This window comes from Dichotomopilus funicola (genome assembly GCF_033296635.1).
Source record: "Dichotomopilus funicola strain CBS 141.50 unplaced genomic scaffold C8A04scaffold_28, whole genome shotgun sequence".
Lineage (NCBI taxonomy): Eukaryota > Fungi > Ascomycota > Sordariomycetes > Sordariales > Chaetomiaceae > Dichotomopilus > Dichotomopilus funicola.
In genome coordinates, this window is record NW_026944049.1 from 286,439 (window position 1) to 304,022 (window position 17,584).

Here is a 17,584-nt window from a genome sequence, read left to right on the forward strand (position 1 = left end):
GCGGGGAGGGCAGCGCTCCGAGACACGCGGGTTGCATGTGCCGTGATGGCTTTGCCGTTTCCGATGGAGGAGTTGGTGAGGATGCAACCTTGATGGACTGCAATGGGGAAAACCTTGTGTGTGCTTGCGAAAACCTCGGCATGCTGAGCTAAGGCCGCGCCTTCGGGTTGGTTCGCTCCAGCTGCTGTTTGCTCGCTGCTGTGCCTGTTCCTGGCCAACGTAGACCCACTGTTTGTTTCCCAGCGCCCGCTGCGGGCGTCTGCCCCTGAATTCAACCCCCGCCCAATTTTAGCTGCCGCTCTGTGACGTCCAAACTGAGCCAATCCGTTCCGTTTCCTCTGACCGGGCCGTTTCCTCTGTCAATCCCTGCGGCAATCTTTCGACGACGGCACGACGGGAACCACTCACAGACAAGGAAATCCCATCAACGTGCCGGTGGGATTCAGGAACGAATCCGATCCGTCGGGAAGGGTCTTGGGGTTCTCAAAATCATCCCGAGATTCTCATGCAGTCATGCTCTGTGTATTTTTTATCACATGGTCTGTCCTTACTGTTTCTTTTTCTTCTTTCGCGATATCCTGCTCACTTTTACCCCTCTTCAGGTTCCCCTCCAGATCTCAGGATTGACCTGACGCTAACCCGCGAAGTGGAAAATCGCCAAACAACGTGCCTTTTCCCACCCACCCATCACGCGCTGGGAACTGCGGTTGCCCACGGAAATGCAGAGGCCATTGGCGAGCCATACGACCCGAGGTCGTTGTAATCTCTATCCGTCGGCGTGCCAAAGAAGATCTTTTGCACAAACGGCAAGATAGACGTACTAAGACGGTGAGAAAGAGTCCTTCCTGTCAGCGCTTGTTCCATTCCAACGAAACCCAACCCCGTCATTGAGAGCATGACACCGATATTCCCTTTACCCCCTCATCCATCAACGAATATGGGGGTTACTTACAATCCGCTCATGTCACAATGCCCGCCCCCACGCACACTCATGGCGATCTGGTTACCAACGCCCAGCCAGTCAAACACCACCTTGGCGGCTGGGTAGACGGCAATGGCAGTGCCTTTGCTGTTGGTGAACTGGTCCCCCGTGCCCTGGTCAATCACCAACGCGCGGGGCGCGATCGCTGCGGCAATCGTGTGCGCGTCAAAAGGCAGATTCTCCGAATGGCCCACAAACGTCCCCAGCGCGTTGTCGGTCCACCACCCGGCGCCCTCCTTGCTGTTCTCCAGGTTCTCGCCCTGTCCACTTAGGTCGTAGTACCGATACGGCCCCAGGCCCTGGACGCCCGAGGACATGGGCATCGTGAGCGTGATGCGTGTGTCGAACAGGCCGGCGGCCAACGCCGCTTTGCCCAAGCGCGAGCACCCTGTCACGCCGACTCGGCCCGCGTCGATCTCCGGGACGGTCATGTTGATGGCGTCCAGCGTGCGGTGGAAGCCCCAGGCCCATGCCGTCAGAACCCCTAATCCGAAAGGTGCAACGTCAGTTACATCGCCAACGTCAAGTTACGGGCTGTGGCTCTGTGTCAAGCTAAGTCACATAGGAAGGTACGCAGGACGTTGCCGCGGCTATTCCCGGGGCGTCGGGAAGCGTGTGGGTTGGTGAGGGAAATAAATAAAAAAAAAGGGGGGGAAACTCGGCAACAGCAAAAAAACTAAAACAAAACGGGCAGTTGGACGGATAGTGTGACGACTTGTGATGAATCCGACCAGGTATGTACTGACGCGATCCCACTCACCAATGTCTCGCCCTTCATAGATGCTCCAGAACGCGCCTGTCTTAGCATTGCTATCCGGAGACACGGTCGTGTAATCAAATTGCGCAATGGCAATGCCCGCGGCCAGGTACGGCTGGTTCGACATTCCGCCAATGTTGATGACCACCGGCGCCGGGTTGGACGCGGACGCCCCCGCTGGCAGTGTCACCGTCGCCTTGAAGCTGCCCTTCTTGCCCTCCGCCCCCGTCACGGTGATGCTCAGCGTGTTCCCGCTCCGTGTCGCCTCAACGGTTTCCTGGGCCGGGTCCGGGTAGTAGCCAAACTGGTACTCCTGCAACAACTGCACAATCTCAGGCTGCCGGCACTGATACCACTCCTCGGGCGTCTGCACGCGGCCCTCGCCTTTACCGGCCATCACATCGGCCGGATTATCCGGCGTGGTGTACCACAGCGGCAAAAAGGGGTCCGGTAACGAGGACTGACGTGGGAGCTGCTCCCAAGTCGGGTAAGGCGACGGAAGAGGGGCGCACTCGATAGCACTACCGTTGCCGTCCTGTCCGGACCGCAGAGACGCAAGCGCGGGCACGGCCACGGCAGCTGTCGCAGGAAGAGCGGCCACAATGCCGCTGGCGATCGCTACCGCGACGCTGGGACGGCTGATCAGTGTCATATTTTGGTGATCCCTCCTGGGCAAAGCGGGTTTTACTGTGTCCCTAGTGAGCAAGTTTCGTAACAGTAAACAAGTGTCAACGAACGTTGATGTGGACCTGGGAATGATTCACCTGATTCTGCTCTCGCACGGGGGATGGCGTCTGTCTCACACTCCGCCGGAAACGCCCATATCCACGGAAAGGGCCGTGAGGACTCCGAGGAGTTGGTATATCATCATCTTCTTCACCACCTGACCCCCCCTCAGATCATCAGGTCCCGCCCGGCCGGTATGGGGCTGGCGCCGTGGCGTGAAATAAACCTCCGAAAAACGCAACCTTAACATTTCCCGTCGCCCGGCTCGCTGGAGCGCCGCGGGTGGGATTTGCAAAGTGAGATCGTGTGGGGTTCGTTGTTATTAGCCATATTAGATCGGCACGCTAACAATTGCCGCCGGCAATGAATTCAATAAGGCTTCGGAAGTAATTCCGAGTCTGCTCCGAGCCATGTATTGTATGTTTTGTGAAGACAACCAGAGTCAGAAAATCTAAGCCAGTCACGGATTTATCGCTTGTTCCGCTCGTCGAATGTTGTAGGTCCATTTATGGCTTGGGTTAAGCGGAGGCTCAATTCGGCCGAAAAAGAGTAGGCGCGGGGGGACCGTTGAATCTCCGGTAGTTGGTTTGTCTTTGTCTTGCGCGTCAACACGCCATGTGGTCCAATATGCTTATTATATTTTAGAGTTCAGTAATCAACAAGCCTCCTTTAGCGTTGCAAATCCCCCGCGATGCCCGCCCCACTCCAGAGGAAAAGCAATACACGAGATACGCCATGATCTCAATGGACGTTCAATTCGATGGGGCCCTGGTTCTTCTCACCCCCGTTCGAAGGAGAGAGGGTTGGGCTGCATACCCTTTTCATTTTTGAGTCGTCATTAGTGTAGTTACTAGTTGTGTAATTCGAACTTGAGAAAATCAAATTGGACCAGTGCCTTCTTGGCAGCTCCGTGATCATTCCTCGATTGTTCCAGCGGGAACAACTGCAGCAGGCGATTGTGTCCCTTGGACTAAACGATTGAGGGCCGTGTTAGAAAACGTAGCAACCAACGGTAGAATGACTGTCAGACCTCGTCCTATATTGTCATCACTGAATGCCGCTAAGAGAAAGTTGTCTTTTCCCTCCAAAATGTGCTCGCCCTAGGTCCGTACAATATTGCTAAAATCAGAAATGCACGTCGGCCAAGCCAAACCCAACATGGGAGTTCATTAGTTTGAGGAGTGCAGAGTCGAATGGACTAATGGAGGCTAGACTGATCGCCAGGTACCTAAACTAGTGCAGAAATATTCTGAAGCCATTTTATGCGTGCACTTGGTGTCCATGACTTGACATGATGCAATCCCATACCCGAAGAATACTAGGGCAAATAGTGCAATGTCTGGGAGTTAGTCAACTAATTACTACACTAGTGTACCCGTACACGTGTAGTGTGCCATTGAGTGCCTGTCGGGGCGTTGCGTCTCGACACACATTCCTCTTTTCGATGGCCAGGCACGGATCCGTACCTGATGCTGTGTCATGTCGTTTTCGTAGAGCATTGGTACCCGAAAGACTCGGACAGTTAACGTCGGACAACCGCCCGTTTAAACGAAGTGTGACAGGGTTACACGCAGTCGGAAAAGTCCATCCTTTTCTACAAGAAACACGAATCTATGGGCGTGCTTTGATGTTTTAACCTACACTTGGTCTCTTGCTGTTACATCAGTACGATAATTATCAGGGTGTGAACGGCAGATCGGTACCAGCGTTCTTGGTTTACTGAGTCAAGATTCCAATAAAGCTGAAGGTACCAATTTTGAGATGGCGGAATCGGGATCCTACGCAGTGTTGAAAAGAAAGCCCGAGAAAAAATACAAACAACTCAACTCCGATTATCCGGGCGGACTCCCGTTACGCACAAGGTCAAGCACCTGACGTAGTGCTCCAATATCCCCAGCTGATTATCAGCGGAAAGGAGCTCCCCGACATTTCACCCATTAACAACAAAGAGTCCCTCACGGAAAAAACCGCAGTGAAGGAAGGGAGGCCACTGTTCACTTGATGCATTGACTGCGAAAATGTAGTGAGAAAGATTTCGAATGATCGCCGACTTGCACTGGAAATTGCGTTGATGCGGCATATCAATCAAACTCAGATGGCGAGTTTGTCGGATTGTCCCTCGTCAGGTAGCTTATCCTTCCAATCTCAAAACGACTCCACAACCTTCGAGAGCATTGAGATGAAGGGACAAACATGGAGGGGAAATGACCACTCACTGCGGTTCATCGGACGCCGATGGATGTTGGTAGTTGCCCATGGATCCCGGCGCGAGAAGAAGATCAATTTCCTTAGGGCTGACAAGAAGAGAGCAAACAATTGCGGTATTGCTTGTCGCCACATCACAAGCTGGTGGGAGTTGTAAAGGTTGTTTGCGTGGGGGGCCTGGACCCGTCCAAGCCGAGTTGCTTGCGGGGAAACGCACAAGCTCGTGTCAAAAGCATCACGGGCTCACCAGAATGTGATCAGTGTTGGCGGCCATGAAGTACCTTTTGCAGGGCGCGGAGATTGTTAACGGTACTACTATGTATGTAACTCGATACGGGTCCCAAGTTTTGGACAATTATTGACGGATCTTTCGGGGTACATACAAAGCTGTAACTAGTTAGTGGTTACAAGCCAAAAGGCATTTGCGGCATTGCGCGTTTGAGGTTGGAAGGCACTGCAGGTGGGTGAGGGCCGAGGCTGGGTAATGTGTAACTTATTGCCTTTTCTTCAACGCAGAACCCGTCGTCACTTTCTGATCAAAATATTGCTTTCTCAACTTTCCCCGCGCCTTCCACTCAAAGGCGGCAGGCGCGTCCAATTCTGCAATTCCCCAATGGAGCACAGCAGAGGAGGGGGCAAAAGCGGCCAGGGCATGGAACCCGAGAGGGTCGCACCGGCGGCGTGTGGCTTGGTGGGAACCAATGGAACGGATGGCATGGTTGGAGTGAAAGACATCGGCGGGAGGGTAAGCCGGCGAGGTGGTTTGTGCCGACCGTCGGGCAGTGTGTGATCCCTCCCGCGTACGGTTTCCAGTTCCATGTTCTAGCCCTTGCGCCTGCCGTCCGCATCTGCACATCACCGACCGCCAGGGCGTGCCTTCCAGCTTCTCCGTTCCGGCTCGTTATTTTCCTGCCCACGCAGTGTTACATTTTCTCCCACAGCCTTTGTCTTTTTGGGGGGGTAACTATCGTTGTTAACTTGTTCCTTTCTGCCCCCATCCACGTAGTCGCCTCCCCCTCCACAACGACGTCACTCGTCCAAGGTTAACCAGAATAGAGTTGATATGTTTCAGACAACGTCCGCCTGGTCGGAGACGCTAAATATGCTGGTCATTTGGCCAAAAGAAAGGCCTCACAGGCAAAGCGAAAACAGGACGCATGGGATACCAGGACAGGGAAAAGGAAAACCTAGAAGAACCATCTTGGGTTGGGGAAGCTTTCCGGCAACCGAAACAGCGGCAAGCAACCCAAGCAGCCCAGGCCGATCGTGGAAAAATCTGGTTGCTCTCTTTCTTTTTTTTGTTCCAGCAGAAGCTCCGGCTCCCTCAGCTCAACACTGTTCATTGGCCAGCCGCGACCGGCAGCCCTGGTACCGGTCTGCCATCCTTGGCCTTGGCGGGTTAGTGTGTGGAGGAAACGGCAGCCATCGAAGGGAGGATGACAGACAAGAGAGCAAAGTCGTTGGGCCCATTCGAGGCGTTTTCCATCATTTTCCCTCACTCAGACGCTGGAGAATGTGGAAGATGAGTTATCACTGATCGCTCACATACGAGCCGGGCACAGTAACCATCCCGAGGCCACTAACTCTCGTTGCAACAACATATTTTCAAGGGCAATCAAGCGATTTCGGTCCCTAAACACGATCCAAGATGCAGATCTCATCCTCCCTCTTGGGACGGTCTGGCCGTTCCTGGCTTATGGGGCATCGCCGGACAACCCCTTTCATGGAGCCCACTTGAGAAACCCCGGAAGCCCACCCAAGCACCAGGCCGGAGAAAGCGAGTGTTCTGACGGCCAGTGACGAGCACCGATGGAGGCATTTCTTTGCGTCGGACACGGGTGTGCCACGGAAACACTGCAGACCCACCGCCTGATGATTCAGTGCTGCCCCTGTGATAATAGGGATCGACAGAAGGTGCAGTGTGCAAGCATGGCAAGCAAGGGGGAGAGTTGATTCGCCCATGCCACGCCTGGTTGCATCCCGGTGCAGTCCCAGCTGCACTTTTTGCAGGTTGGACAAGGCAAGACGAGAATCCAACGACGCAATGATGCGATTTCGTCACCTGAAGAACATCGAAGCACGAAAATGGACAAGAGACAAAAGAAACAAAAGGTCAGAAAATGATATCGGCATTCCGTCCACGCGATGGAGTTTCCGGGCACCAAATGCCGCAGAAATCCTCCCCTCTCGCCCCGACAGGCGTCGGAAGCGCCAAACATGATCCCGGCACGTGGATTCGGATCCTCTTTTATCGGTGTGGATTTTGAAGGGGGCCGTGGAGTACCCCTCGGGATCGACCGAAAACCACCCGAACCTTTCTCACCAGCGGCCCCATTTGCCCCCGCGGGCGCCAAGTTCCCGCCCGGGGAGGATGGGTGGAGTGGGTCGTTGATCACTTTCTCACCCCACTTGTCCTCGATTCAGGAGAATCAACATCTGAATCACAAGACTCTTGAGAAGAAGAAGGCGATGGGAGGACGAAGACGTCGAGATCCGAGCCATTCTTGGGCTAAAATGTGCATTTCGTTTTTTGCGTGGCCGCACCCTGCAGGACTTGCCATGCAGTTGTCCCAAGTGATTTGGTTCGTTGCGGAACTGCGCGAGTACTTCGTCGTACCCACACCATGTTCCCTCTCTTCGGGTATCTCGTCTGTCGTCAATCCCCTCGAGAGCCGAGGGATTCGGTGGTATGTTGGCAATCGGTGGGTTGTGACGACGGCTGTGTCACCATTGGATCGCTGGGTCTGCAGCCTTTCACAGCGGTCACAGATCGGGAGTACCACCATACGGCATCCCGATGTCACCTTGACGGGCCTTGCCAGATGGATCCCGCCCTTGATTTCCCGCCCCGGCGCCTGCGACCGGGATCTCTGGCTCTCGCAAGCGGGCCCCGGTCAGTGGCTCGTCCGTCAGTCGCTCGAGCCTCGCGTTCCTCTGGGCAGCATATCATTGTCGCCCCATGTGCGCTCCAGGCTCAGCCAGCCTTTGCTGGTGTGGCCTGCCTGTGTGGCCTGCCCCATGTTGTCTCTCTCCCTGTGTCTGTCTCCGCCGTAGAGTAAAGGGTCTGCAGTCTTGGCCAAGCCAAGGGCGGGTCTTCTGCTCACTCGTCCCCCCCCTCCCTAGTTCCCATATCCATGCCGAACGAGGTACACATGCATGGGAGTGGATGCGGCGTGGGTTGTTGCGTGCGTGCTGGAGCTAACTCGCAAAACGGTAACTCCTGTTAGTGGTTAGTCCATCGGCGGCGTTCCCACGAGCCGGGAAGGAGAGGGAGATACATATTGCTCACCCTGCCCAACAACCCCCGTCCGAGTTGAAAACCCATCTCGTCGTCTCTTTTCCCACTCCCTCGGTTCGACGAGTATCCAGAAGCAAGCCACCGTCGTCGGAACACACCCCGCCAAAGCCGGTCTCCCCTCAACATACCAACCCTCGAGAGTAAGAGAGAAAGCACAGCAATGTTCTTGCCTCGAGGCGAACACGGGGCCACCGCCGCTGTGGCGGGCTCTGAGTTCGGTACCAGGCCCGACACCAAGCCGGAGGCCCGGACCGATGCCGTCGGCATCTGGTGGCTCACTTTCGCCTGCGTTTGGACAGTCCTCCTCGCCTGCGGCATGACATTCCTTTACAAAAAACGAGACACACCAACACTCCGCCTACGCAGTCTTTCGCTTACCTTCGCCGGCGTAATCCTCCTCCACCTGTACTGGCTCTCCGTCCAGATCGCCTACACCATCGGCCCGTTGGCCCCCGAAGTCGCCGAATTCTGGATCATGAGCATCTGGTACCCCTTCGGCATCGCCCTCTTCCAGGCCGGCAACAGCCAGTTCCTACACATCGCCAAGGCCCAGAGCCGTTTCGCCCGGCCCCCGAGTCAGATGAGAACCCGCTACGATGAGAAGCGTCCCGCCCAAAAGCAGAGCCTCTTTGAGCGCATCCGAGACATGGACTATTCCAAGCGCATGTTCATGTTTGTCACGATGGGCATGGGGGTTCAGGTGCGAATTCCATTTCTGTGTTTCCCTTATCGCACGGTGGAAGGCTAGGAATCCGTGGGCGGCACCGATGCGCTGGGCGGTTTCTTGCCTGGGGGGTTCCGTCACCGTCATCTGGCTAACAAGACGCGTGATTTAGCTGCTCGTGGTCGTCATTATCTACATGATTTCACGCAAGTTTCACTCTGATTTCGGTATTCCTGGCACTGAAGTGACGGGGAGCACTCCGCTTGAGATTGCCATGCAACAGGGCCGGGGTTGGGAATGGTACGTTGAGTTGCTTCTTCCCTTGGTTGTTCCAGCCACGCTAGCCCCTAGCTTCTCGAAGAACGCATTGCGGCTAACTCCATGCTTTTGCTGTTTCTTGTTAGGTGGCCCTCGATCGTGTGGCAATTCATCTGGGCTTGGATCGTTGCGCCCATCATTCTCTGGCGCTCTCGTGGCATTCATGACACACACGGCTGGCAGAAGCAGACCATTGCCTGCTGCATTGCTGGGTGAGTACTCTTTTTTGGTTTCATTATTGGGAGGAGGTATTTCGACACAGTCCTGCGTACTAACAATGGTTGGCAGTCTCCCGGCGGCGCCTATGTGGCTTATTGCTATCTACGCCCCTGGCATGGCCCCCGTCAACCAATACTTCATCCCGCCTCAATGGTAAGTCCCAGTCCCTCCGACCCGCTCGGCACCTCCCGCGTCCAATTTATCGTGGCTTACACCTCGTTCAGGATCGCCCTTTCGATCTTTGTGATTGAGATTTGCACGGTGTTCGTCCCTTGCTGGCAGGTCCGGAAGCACCAGGCACTCCGCCAGGAGACCCTCGAGTCGATCGCGAACTGGGAGTCCAAGAAGCAGTTCGGTACCAAGACGGAGACCTCGAGCGACAAGAGCGCCCCGCCGTTGAGCCCGACGTCCACAAAGGTTGGCGACTACAGCGCTTTTGACTCGTGGAAGAAGCTGGCGCACCTTGAGTCCGGTAACAACAGCCAGAGCAACCTGAGCAATGGCCCCGACGAGAGTGTGCTCACCATGGCTGCCCTGGAGAAGGTCCTAGACAAGAACCCGGAACCCCTCCGTCAGTTCTCCGCGCGCCGTGACTTCTCCGGTGAGAACATCGCTTTCTTGACTGCCGTCTCCGAATGGAAGGCCGCTCTGCCCGCCGACTTCGCACACGATCGGTTCACCGCCAGCGAGGCAGGAGTCCGTGAGCAGTTCACCCGTGCTCTTCGCATCTACACCGAGTTCATCTCCCCTCGCGACGCCGAGTTCCCTATCAACATCGCTTGGACCGACCTGCGTAAGCTGCAGGGTATCTTCGAGCGTGCCGCGCGCAGCGTTGCTGCGTCCGGTCCGTCGAACTCCGCAACCCCCTTCGACGACAACGCGACTCTCGCTCCGCCCGCAACTGGGCGTGCGCCTCCCTCGCGCGACTCCGAGGTCCACATCCTCGGCGGCCACTCCGACCACCACCAGTCGACCCCGACCCTCCACTCGCAAAACCAACCCACCCACCTCCGCAAGTCCTCCAACACCACGTCCATCCCCTTGTCCGTCAAGTTCGCCCACCCAGACCCGCTCGACCCGCAGTCCGCCCAGGCCCAGGCCGCCAATGCCTTGCCCATCTACACCGGTGACATCCCTGAAGGGTTCGATGCCGCCGTGTTTGATGCCGCCCAGGCGAGTATCAAGTACCTGGTCCTGACCAACACATGGCCCAAGTACGTGCGGGAGAGGCGCAACTCGGACGGCAACTCGTCGACGTCCGGTACCAGCCGATCCTCGTCTCGGTCGTCGCGTGGGTCGCGCACGGCACGGAGTGACGACGGGGCCGAGAGCTCGGTTGGTGGGACAAGTGTTGGGAGCAAGATGAGCTTGAAGGGTGCGTTGGGATTCCTGAAGGGGTCGATTAACTAACGGCACCCCGGCTATCGAACGCCTCTCTTTTGGATCTCCTTTTGAAACCTTTCCGGTTACTCCTGACGTCTTTTAACAATTCGCTTCTTCGGTGCCGATAAGATCGGATCTTGGTGTAACCTCCTTTTTTTTGAACCTCCCTCTCTTTGCCTTTGGGCATTTTTTCTTTCCTTTTCCACCACCGACGCGGTTTTTATTCGTGTCCTCACGGAAATTGGATGAAGCATGCGCTCCCCCACTGCCGGACAACCCAACGTCCGTTTCATTCCCTCGAAGCTTTCTTTTTCCTTTCACCACTTGTCTACCTACACAGAATGTTTATCCCTTCCTACGGGACCCCTTACCAACAACCACAACATACACACATACCTTCAATCGCCGGCAACAAAGAATTTATGCCACAAAAAACCCTTTGTTCCGGCCTGGCCACGTAAGATAATGGGAGGAAGCGATGTGTTTTTTCTTGGGCTGTTTTTGTTTTTCCTATTTCATGCTGATGTCTTACTCGCTATCTTGACCACAGACCACATGTGGCATTTATTATTCGTCAAAAGAGGTTGGGAGGTCAAATGTGTTTCTTGGAATGATGAAACCGGTCCGGGTTTCTCGGGGGTTAAAAACGGCTTGGATGTATTTTCCATTGTTCATGTCTTTCCGTCGCAGTTTTCTCTTTTCGGCTCTCGTATTATACCCCATCCGTGTACACTATCAAATCGAACGATCATAGTTGTAGTCCTAATATCTCTTTTTTGTTGCACACATTTGCCCATATGGTTTGTTGCCCTTTTTTTCTCTTTGTGAATGGATGGATGGGTTTGGTTTTAATTGATTTTAGGGAGATATCCACCCGTCCGAGCCATCCCATCTGCCGGGCCCGTTCATCGCTGGTTACACAAGATCGACGGGACATCCACCTCCACGGGAACACGCGGGACGGAATAGTTCGTCAAACGGAAACATGCCCACCTTTTTTCGGTTTCACACCCGCGTTTTCACCTCGCGTTTCAACTAATCAGAATACCACCACACCACCTCGCGGGATGTTTCCGGGTCCGCTCCACTCCATGACAGCGCTTGTCGAGTCTGTCAAAGCTTCCTTTTTTGGACACTGTGTTCGCCGCGAGTCATCGCCATGATGTGCCCAGCGATCGGAATTTGGTATCTTGACTCAGATGACATTTCTAATATATCGAACCCACAAGATCACTCCCCATCTCCCCGTTCCTCCCGCATGGTTCGCCCGCCGCTGGTGCTCGGGATCCACGAATCCGTAATTAAAAGATCGGCAGGTACCCGGTCAAACGACGCGAAAAAGGGGGGAACCAAGGCTCCTACCTTCCCCACGACAAACCCCACCTAGGTATCGAGTGTAGTAACCCACTCGGGAAGGTTGATGGTGCGATCTTAAGTCCCCCCTAGAATCCAGAATCCGAGACCCAAAAAAGACATATTTTTTACTGAGTGAAGTTTCCGCAATCCATCCTCGCTCCGGCGCGGCGACTGTTACTTTTCCTTGGCCAAGCTTGGAGTGAGACAAAAGCCTAAAGGCGGGCCTCACATGACAAAAAGGAGATCGGTATCTGCAAGATTGCAAATTGGGGGTCAGCAAATATACCTTCTTACGGCGGTCAAAGCTCGGAAGAACAGGCTGGAGAAGCAACTGGGAAGATTGGCAAAAGCGGAACAGCTCGGTGGGGGGGGGAGGGAGACGGGGACAAGAGTGGGAACGTGAAAACTTTGGGGAAGAGAGAGGGAAAAGGAAAAGGGGTCAAGCCGCTGAGGAAGAAAAAAACATACCAAGTGGATGGCTGCACGACAGCTGGGGCTTTTGAGTGTACTTGGTCTCGAGCACGTCACGGATGCTGTTGAGCAACTGGACGTAGCTCTGCTTGGGGTTCTGCGAGAGGGCAGTCACGAAGGCCCACGACATAGCACCCGTGGCCTTGGACGCAACCGTTGCATCGGCTCTGTGGAATGTGAGTAAGTCTTTCACCACCGGCCCCTGGGTGGAGTTTTGGGGGAGGTCTTGACAAGTTAATGATCTGGGTGTAGGGGTAAACGTACGAAGTCTGGTCGTCCTTGCTCCCACTCCACATCACGACGTCGGCGGGAGAGGTCTTGGTGCGCTTGGTGCGCTCATACGCATCGTTCCCGCGCATAGCCGACTTGGCTAACCCGAAAACAGTGCTCGCAACGCTGCCGATGTCACCGCGAGCGTAGTGGCCGACGGCCTCGAGCAAGCCCTGGCCGGCTTCCTTGGCAAGGTTGGGCTCCTTGAGCACGCCCTTAGTGCTGTACAGGTACGGTAGGTCGAGGACGGATCCCGAGTGGCAGCTGTCGAAGATGGCGGTCAAGCGCACGCCGGGTTGCAGGGGGCGCACGACGAGCTCGTGGATCTGGTCATCGACGATGTGGCCGGCCTGCTTGTGATCGACGGGGTAGATAACTTCGTCATTGCCGTCCTCTTCGTCGCCGTCGAGGTCTTGGGTCTGGCCACCGTGGCCCGAGTAGTGTAGGAAGAGCGCGTCGTTGGGCTGGGCGCCGTTGACGAGCCACTGCATGGCACGGATGATGTTGGCCTTAGTGGGGTGCATGACGGGGTCCGCCTGGTCGTCGGTCAGGGTCACCATGTCCTCGCGGCGGTAGCCGTGGTGCTCCATTAAGAACCTGGACAGGTTCTTGACATCATTGATGCAGCCGCGCAGCTCGCCGGTCTGACCAAAGTAGTTGATGCCGATTAGCAGGGCCCGGCGGCGACCGGTACAGGCGGAGTACTGAAAGGTATAACCCTGGGGCGCGCCGTGGCCGAACGCCTGGGTGCCCGAGGGTGGGGCCGGGGCCGCGCGATTCGGGGCCGATCCGCCGTAGCCAGGGCCGTGGTTGATCGGGTAGCCGTAGGCGTCGTAGCCCTGCGGCGGAGGGCCGGAGGGGCGCTGGTGTTGCTGCTGGTGGTACTGCGGCTGTTGGTAAGACTGATGATGCTGGGGCTGGGCGTACTGCTGTTGCGGGGGCGGGCCGCCGTGATGGCCGTAACCCTGGTGCTGCGGGGGACCGTATCCATACTGCTGCTGCTGCGGCGGCGGTTGGCCGTAGCCGTATTGTTGCTGAGGGGGAGGCTGGCCGTAACCCCCGCCTCCGTAGGGAGCAGGCGGCTGGCCGTGATGCCCTCCCGAGCCTCCGTAGCCTTGTCCAGGGTATCCGGACATGGTGTAACGTTCGGTCGGTGTCGCGACAATGTAGTGGGGTTGGGAAATGGGAGCTGGCGGGGAAATGAGAATACCCGAAACCGGCGATGAAGATGGGCGCTTTGGAGTGTTTTTGCGGGTTTGGTGGGGGAAAGTGAAAAGGAGTTTTTGGTGTTTTAAGTTTTGAAGTGAGAGGGTAGGTGCAAAGGACGTTGGTCACAGGTTCCTTCTGTGCCTCTTCCAACTTTCTTTGCCTCAGTCATTCAGCCCTCGCACGGGTAACCTGGCAACGCATGGAAGGCACGGAGCCCGGACGGCGCCTGGCCGTGGTGGGGAAGTTGCAGCTGAGGGGTCGTGGCATTCAGACGAATTACAGCCAAGAACGCCTGCCCGATGCTGTGTGGGTGCTGCCGTGCTCACCGTGGCAGGCCTTAGGGGACCTCCTTCGTACTTCTATCCAGTTTCGCTGCTGGCGCGGGGTCTTTTGTGGATTCCGACTTCCTTCATTAGAAAAAATACTCCATTCGGGAGACAAGCACAACGGAACACCGTTCTTTTTTTCTCACAAGTGTCACGCTTGGCTCAATGACTGCATGACTTGGCTGCATTGCCAAACCGACAAAGAAAAGAGGCCGCCGACGGGACCCAGGACGGTTTTCTTCCCATGTCATTTGGCGCGCGCGACATGACTGGTCTTTGTTCAACCCGGCCGCGGGGCCGAGGCGCCCAGGGTCGTTGCGAGGATTCGTTGTGCATGCGCGCGCGCGGCTTGGGGCTGCATGGTGGGGTTGACGATGAGGGGTCAGGTTGCGTGGTCGGCTTTGTGCTTGCATCAGAAACCCCTCTGGTTTGACGATTAAACGGCTACTCGCCGGAGGGAGCCAACAGGCATTACAACGGCCTGCCGCAGGCGCGTGAATAGGCGAAAGCAACCATAAAAGTTCCCAGGGCTGAACGGATCCCGGGCCGCTCCCGCACATGGGCTTTCCAGTTTCCACTCCTCGTGTTTATTCCACGCTCCTGCTTTTCTTTTCTTTTAATACTTCCAAGCTGCCATCAACTTACGGCCCCAAGTCTGCACAAGTTCAGCGCTCCAAAGGGCTACCTCAGGTCGAGGCAATATCACCAGCATGGCTTTCTTCAAAAAGTACGCCGACGGTCTCGTCGACGATATCGGCCGCCTGGGTCTGGGCGACAAGGACAGGAATGAGCGCAAAGACGATAACCAGTATGCATCTAGCCGCGACGGCTACGGTGGCCAGAATCCGCCCCAGCAGTACCCTCCCCAGGGACAGTATCCTCCTCAACAATACTCCCATCAAGAGTACCCTCCCCAAGGAGGTGGAGGATACGGTCAGCAGAGTCAGCAGCCCTACTCTCCTCCCCCGGGATCGTACCAGTCTCCGCCGCCGACGCACGGCGAGTATCGCCCCCCACCGCAAGAGCAGCAATACCCGCCGCAGCCTCCTCCCCCGGGTTCTCGGCCGCCTCCTCCATACACCCCGCCAGCCGATAAGCCCCCTCTTTCCTCGGGCTGGACTCCTCGCTGGGATGAGGAGTATCAGCGCTGGTACTGTACGTACAGGGATCGCAATGGAGGTTGAAAGTTAACTGGTTTCACACACTGACGCGCTCCCACAGATGTAGAGGATGCTACAAACCACACCCAATGGCACGCGCCCGGCACCCCGCATCCCTCCTCGTCTGGGGATGAGAGTCGTGGGCACGGGACACCGGGCGGCTACTTCCCTCCTACCGGCGGCGACCACGGCTCCTCGCATGGTTTCGCTTCCCCCAGTCACGGAGGCGGTGACCACTACGGTGCTCATGCGCCCCAGGGCTACGGCGGGGGTAGCTACGACGAGTCGGGACGTGGCGAGAAGCACAAGGAGAAGAAGGGCCATGGTGGCTTGCTCCTGGGCGCTGCGGGCGGTTTGGCCGTAGGCGCCGTCGCTGGTGCTGTTGTCGCTCACCGCCTTAGTATGTTCTTTCATTCCCTAGACCCCCTACTGCTTAAACCCGAGAAAAAAAAAGACAAAGAAGACAAAAAGGAAGAAAAACTTGACCTTCTCTGACGCGGCATACTTTGTCCACTTACAGACGACGACTCGTCCTCAGACGACGAATACCACGGGGGGGGCCACTCTAGCTATGGGGCCGCGGCCGCCGTTGCTTCCCATCCCTCGACTACCGTGACCAACAACTATTACTACGATGAGTCTTCCGCCCCACCTCCTGTCCCGCCGCAGGACTTTGGGGGCGGCGGCTACGGCGGTAGTGGCGGGTACGGTGGCCCTGAGCCGGGTGTACTTCCGACGCACGATGCATACGGCAATGAGATCGATAGCAGTGATCGCGAGTCGCTGAAAGAGGCCCGTGATGATTATGAGGAGGCACTCGAGGAGGCGGCGAGTTCGTCGGCGAGCAGTAGCGAGCGAGAGGAACTTGAGGAGGCGCGCGAGGAGTACGAAGAGGAGTATGAGGAGGCGTATTATGATGAGTAGATGGACTGGGTGTGGTTGGTGCGCGCGCGTTGAGCAGAGGACGTTTATGATAGAGATGTCATTTGAGAAATTGAATTTTAGAAGTAGGTTGTAGTTCCGGTGAGTGCGGTTGACTCCAGTAGAAAAGAAGTTGTTTCGGCCCTCGGGGGATAATTGAGTTGTCACGGGGGCCGCCAGCTGGAATATAATGTATGACATCGTCGTTCGACTCGTTCCCCTCTTCTCGGCAACAGTATCCGAAATTCAATCACGGCCCGATTGACGATTCCCACAAAACCCTACATAGTGTAGTAATTCCTGCATCCTGTCAAACATGTCAAGAAGCATCGGATTGTCAAAATCACTAAACGTTGGTCTTTCATCACAGGGGGTGCTTCCCCGGATATCCGGACATGAAAATAGCCGCACTACCAATTATTGCAACTGGTGGACGACCATCCAAGTGGGCCTCCAGCTGCTCAACAAGCTTAGCCTAGATTCTGTCCACAGCTTGGCCGAGCTTGCCTCGCCTTCCAGCCTCACTAGAAAGCTTGCTTCCGGCCACCACCAACGCTTGCTGGCCGGAACACCACACTTCCGGGCTGGGTGGCGCCAAGGCAAACGACCGCTTCGGGAAGGGAGTGGCAGGCTGAGGAGTGAATGCTCCGTAATATGGTCACTTCTACTCGTTCCCCGTATGGAGGATGACGACCAACTTCCATCAACCAGTTGGTCATCCAGTACCATCGTGGCTCCTTCGTCCCAAAGCGGAACGGGTTCACGGAAGCGTGAAGTTAACTCCGATGGTAATTGGTGTTTTCGGTTTCGGGTACGACCTTACTTCGAAATCACCGGCTCACCAGGCACGGCCTCCAGGGATTGCTCACCATCACGATGGAGCTATGATGTCGCTTTTGGGGGCGTTGAGGGGCCGTATGCAAGGACGAAATGTCAAACAGCGAGCCCGACCGTCGACGCTAGGAGTCGGATGTGAACTGTTCCGTCTTCCAGGAAATTGGGAATTGTTGCGCTGGCCTAGACTGTGACATTGGATTCATTGTGTGTATCCACGAGAGTTCCAATGACGAGACCGCGATGGATCATGGTGGCCCTTGATGAGTGATGATGAAAGTTGTTGAGGGGATCGGGAATAACTCCAACGCCCGAGGAACTAGCATGTTGGACTAATGGCCACAGGGGGTGGAAGACCGAATGAAGAATGGATGTGATGGCCACAAGAATTCAACGGATTCAGTGTAGTCGTATATAATTGTGGTGCTCTCCTAATTAGCAGACGCCCCTTGGCTGATCTGAGTCCCCCATCTGACTGTGCTTTC

General features: G+C 56.0%; 4 protein-coding genes across 4 annotated transcripts; 2 read left to right on the plus strand and 2 right to left on the minus strand.

Annotated features, from left to right (window-relative positions):
• Positions 1-687: 687 nt before the first annotated feature.
• On the minus strand, positions 688-2,391 carry C8A04DRAFT_11855 (4-O-methyl-glucuronoyl methylesterase; the record flags this gene model as incomplete). The annotated part of the gene is made up of 3 exons (XM_062777121.1): positions 688-820; positions 953-1,466; positions 1,743-2,391. The coding sequence occupies 3 exons, from the start codon at positions 2,389-2,391 to the stop codon at positions 688-690; spliced, it is 1,296 nt and encodes a 431-aa protein (XP_062637375.1).
• A 5,737-nt stretch (positions 2,392-8,128) lies between these two features.
• Positions 8,129-10,579, plus strand: C8A04DRAFT_28351 (uncharacterized protein; the record flags this gene model as incomplete). Its single annotated transcript, XM_062780616.1, has 5 exons — positions 8,129-8,668; positions 8,805-8,932; positions 9,037-9,162; positions 9,239-9,322; positions 9,394-10,579. The coding sequence occupies 5 exons, from the start codon at positions 8,129-8,131 to the stop codon at positions 10,577-10,579; spliced, it is 2,064 nt and encodes a 687-aa protein (XP_062637376.1).
• A 1,554-nt stretch (positions 10,580-12,133) lies between these two features.
• C8A04DRAFT_11905 (Metacaspase-1A) lies at positions 12,134-13,785 on the minus strand (the record flags this gene model as incomplete). Its single annotated transcript, XM_062777138.1, has 5 exons — positions 12,134-12,159; positions 12,377-12,546; positions 12,644-13,533; positions 13,577-13,578; positions 13,614-13,785. 5 exons carry the CDS (start codon positions 13,783-13,785, stop codon positions 12,134-12,136), a joined length of 1,260 nt encoding a protein of 419 aa, XP_062637377.1.
• A 1,109-nt stretch (positions 13,786-14,894) lies between these two features.
• Positions 14,895-16,268, plus strand: C8A04DRAFT_28353 (uncharacterized protein; the record flags this gene model as incomplete). Its single annotated transcript, XM_062780617.1, has 3 exons — positions 14,895-15,339; positions 15,406-15,744; positions 15,865-16,268. 3 exons carry the CDS (start codon positions 14,895-14,897, stop codon positions 16,266-16,268), a joined length of 1,188 nt encoding a protein of 395 aa, XP_062637378.1.
• Positions 16,269-17,584: the final 1,316 nt, after the last annotated feature.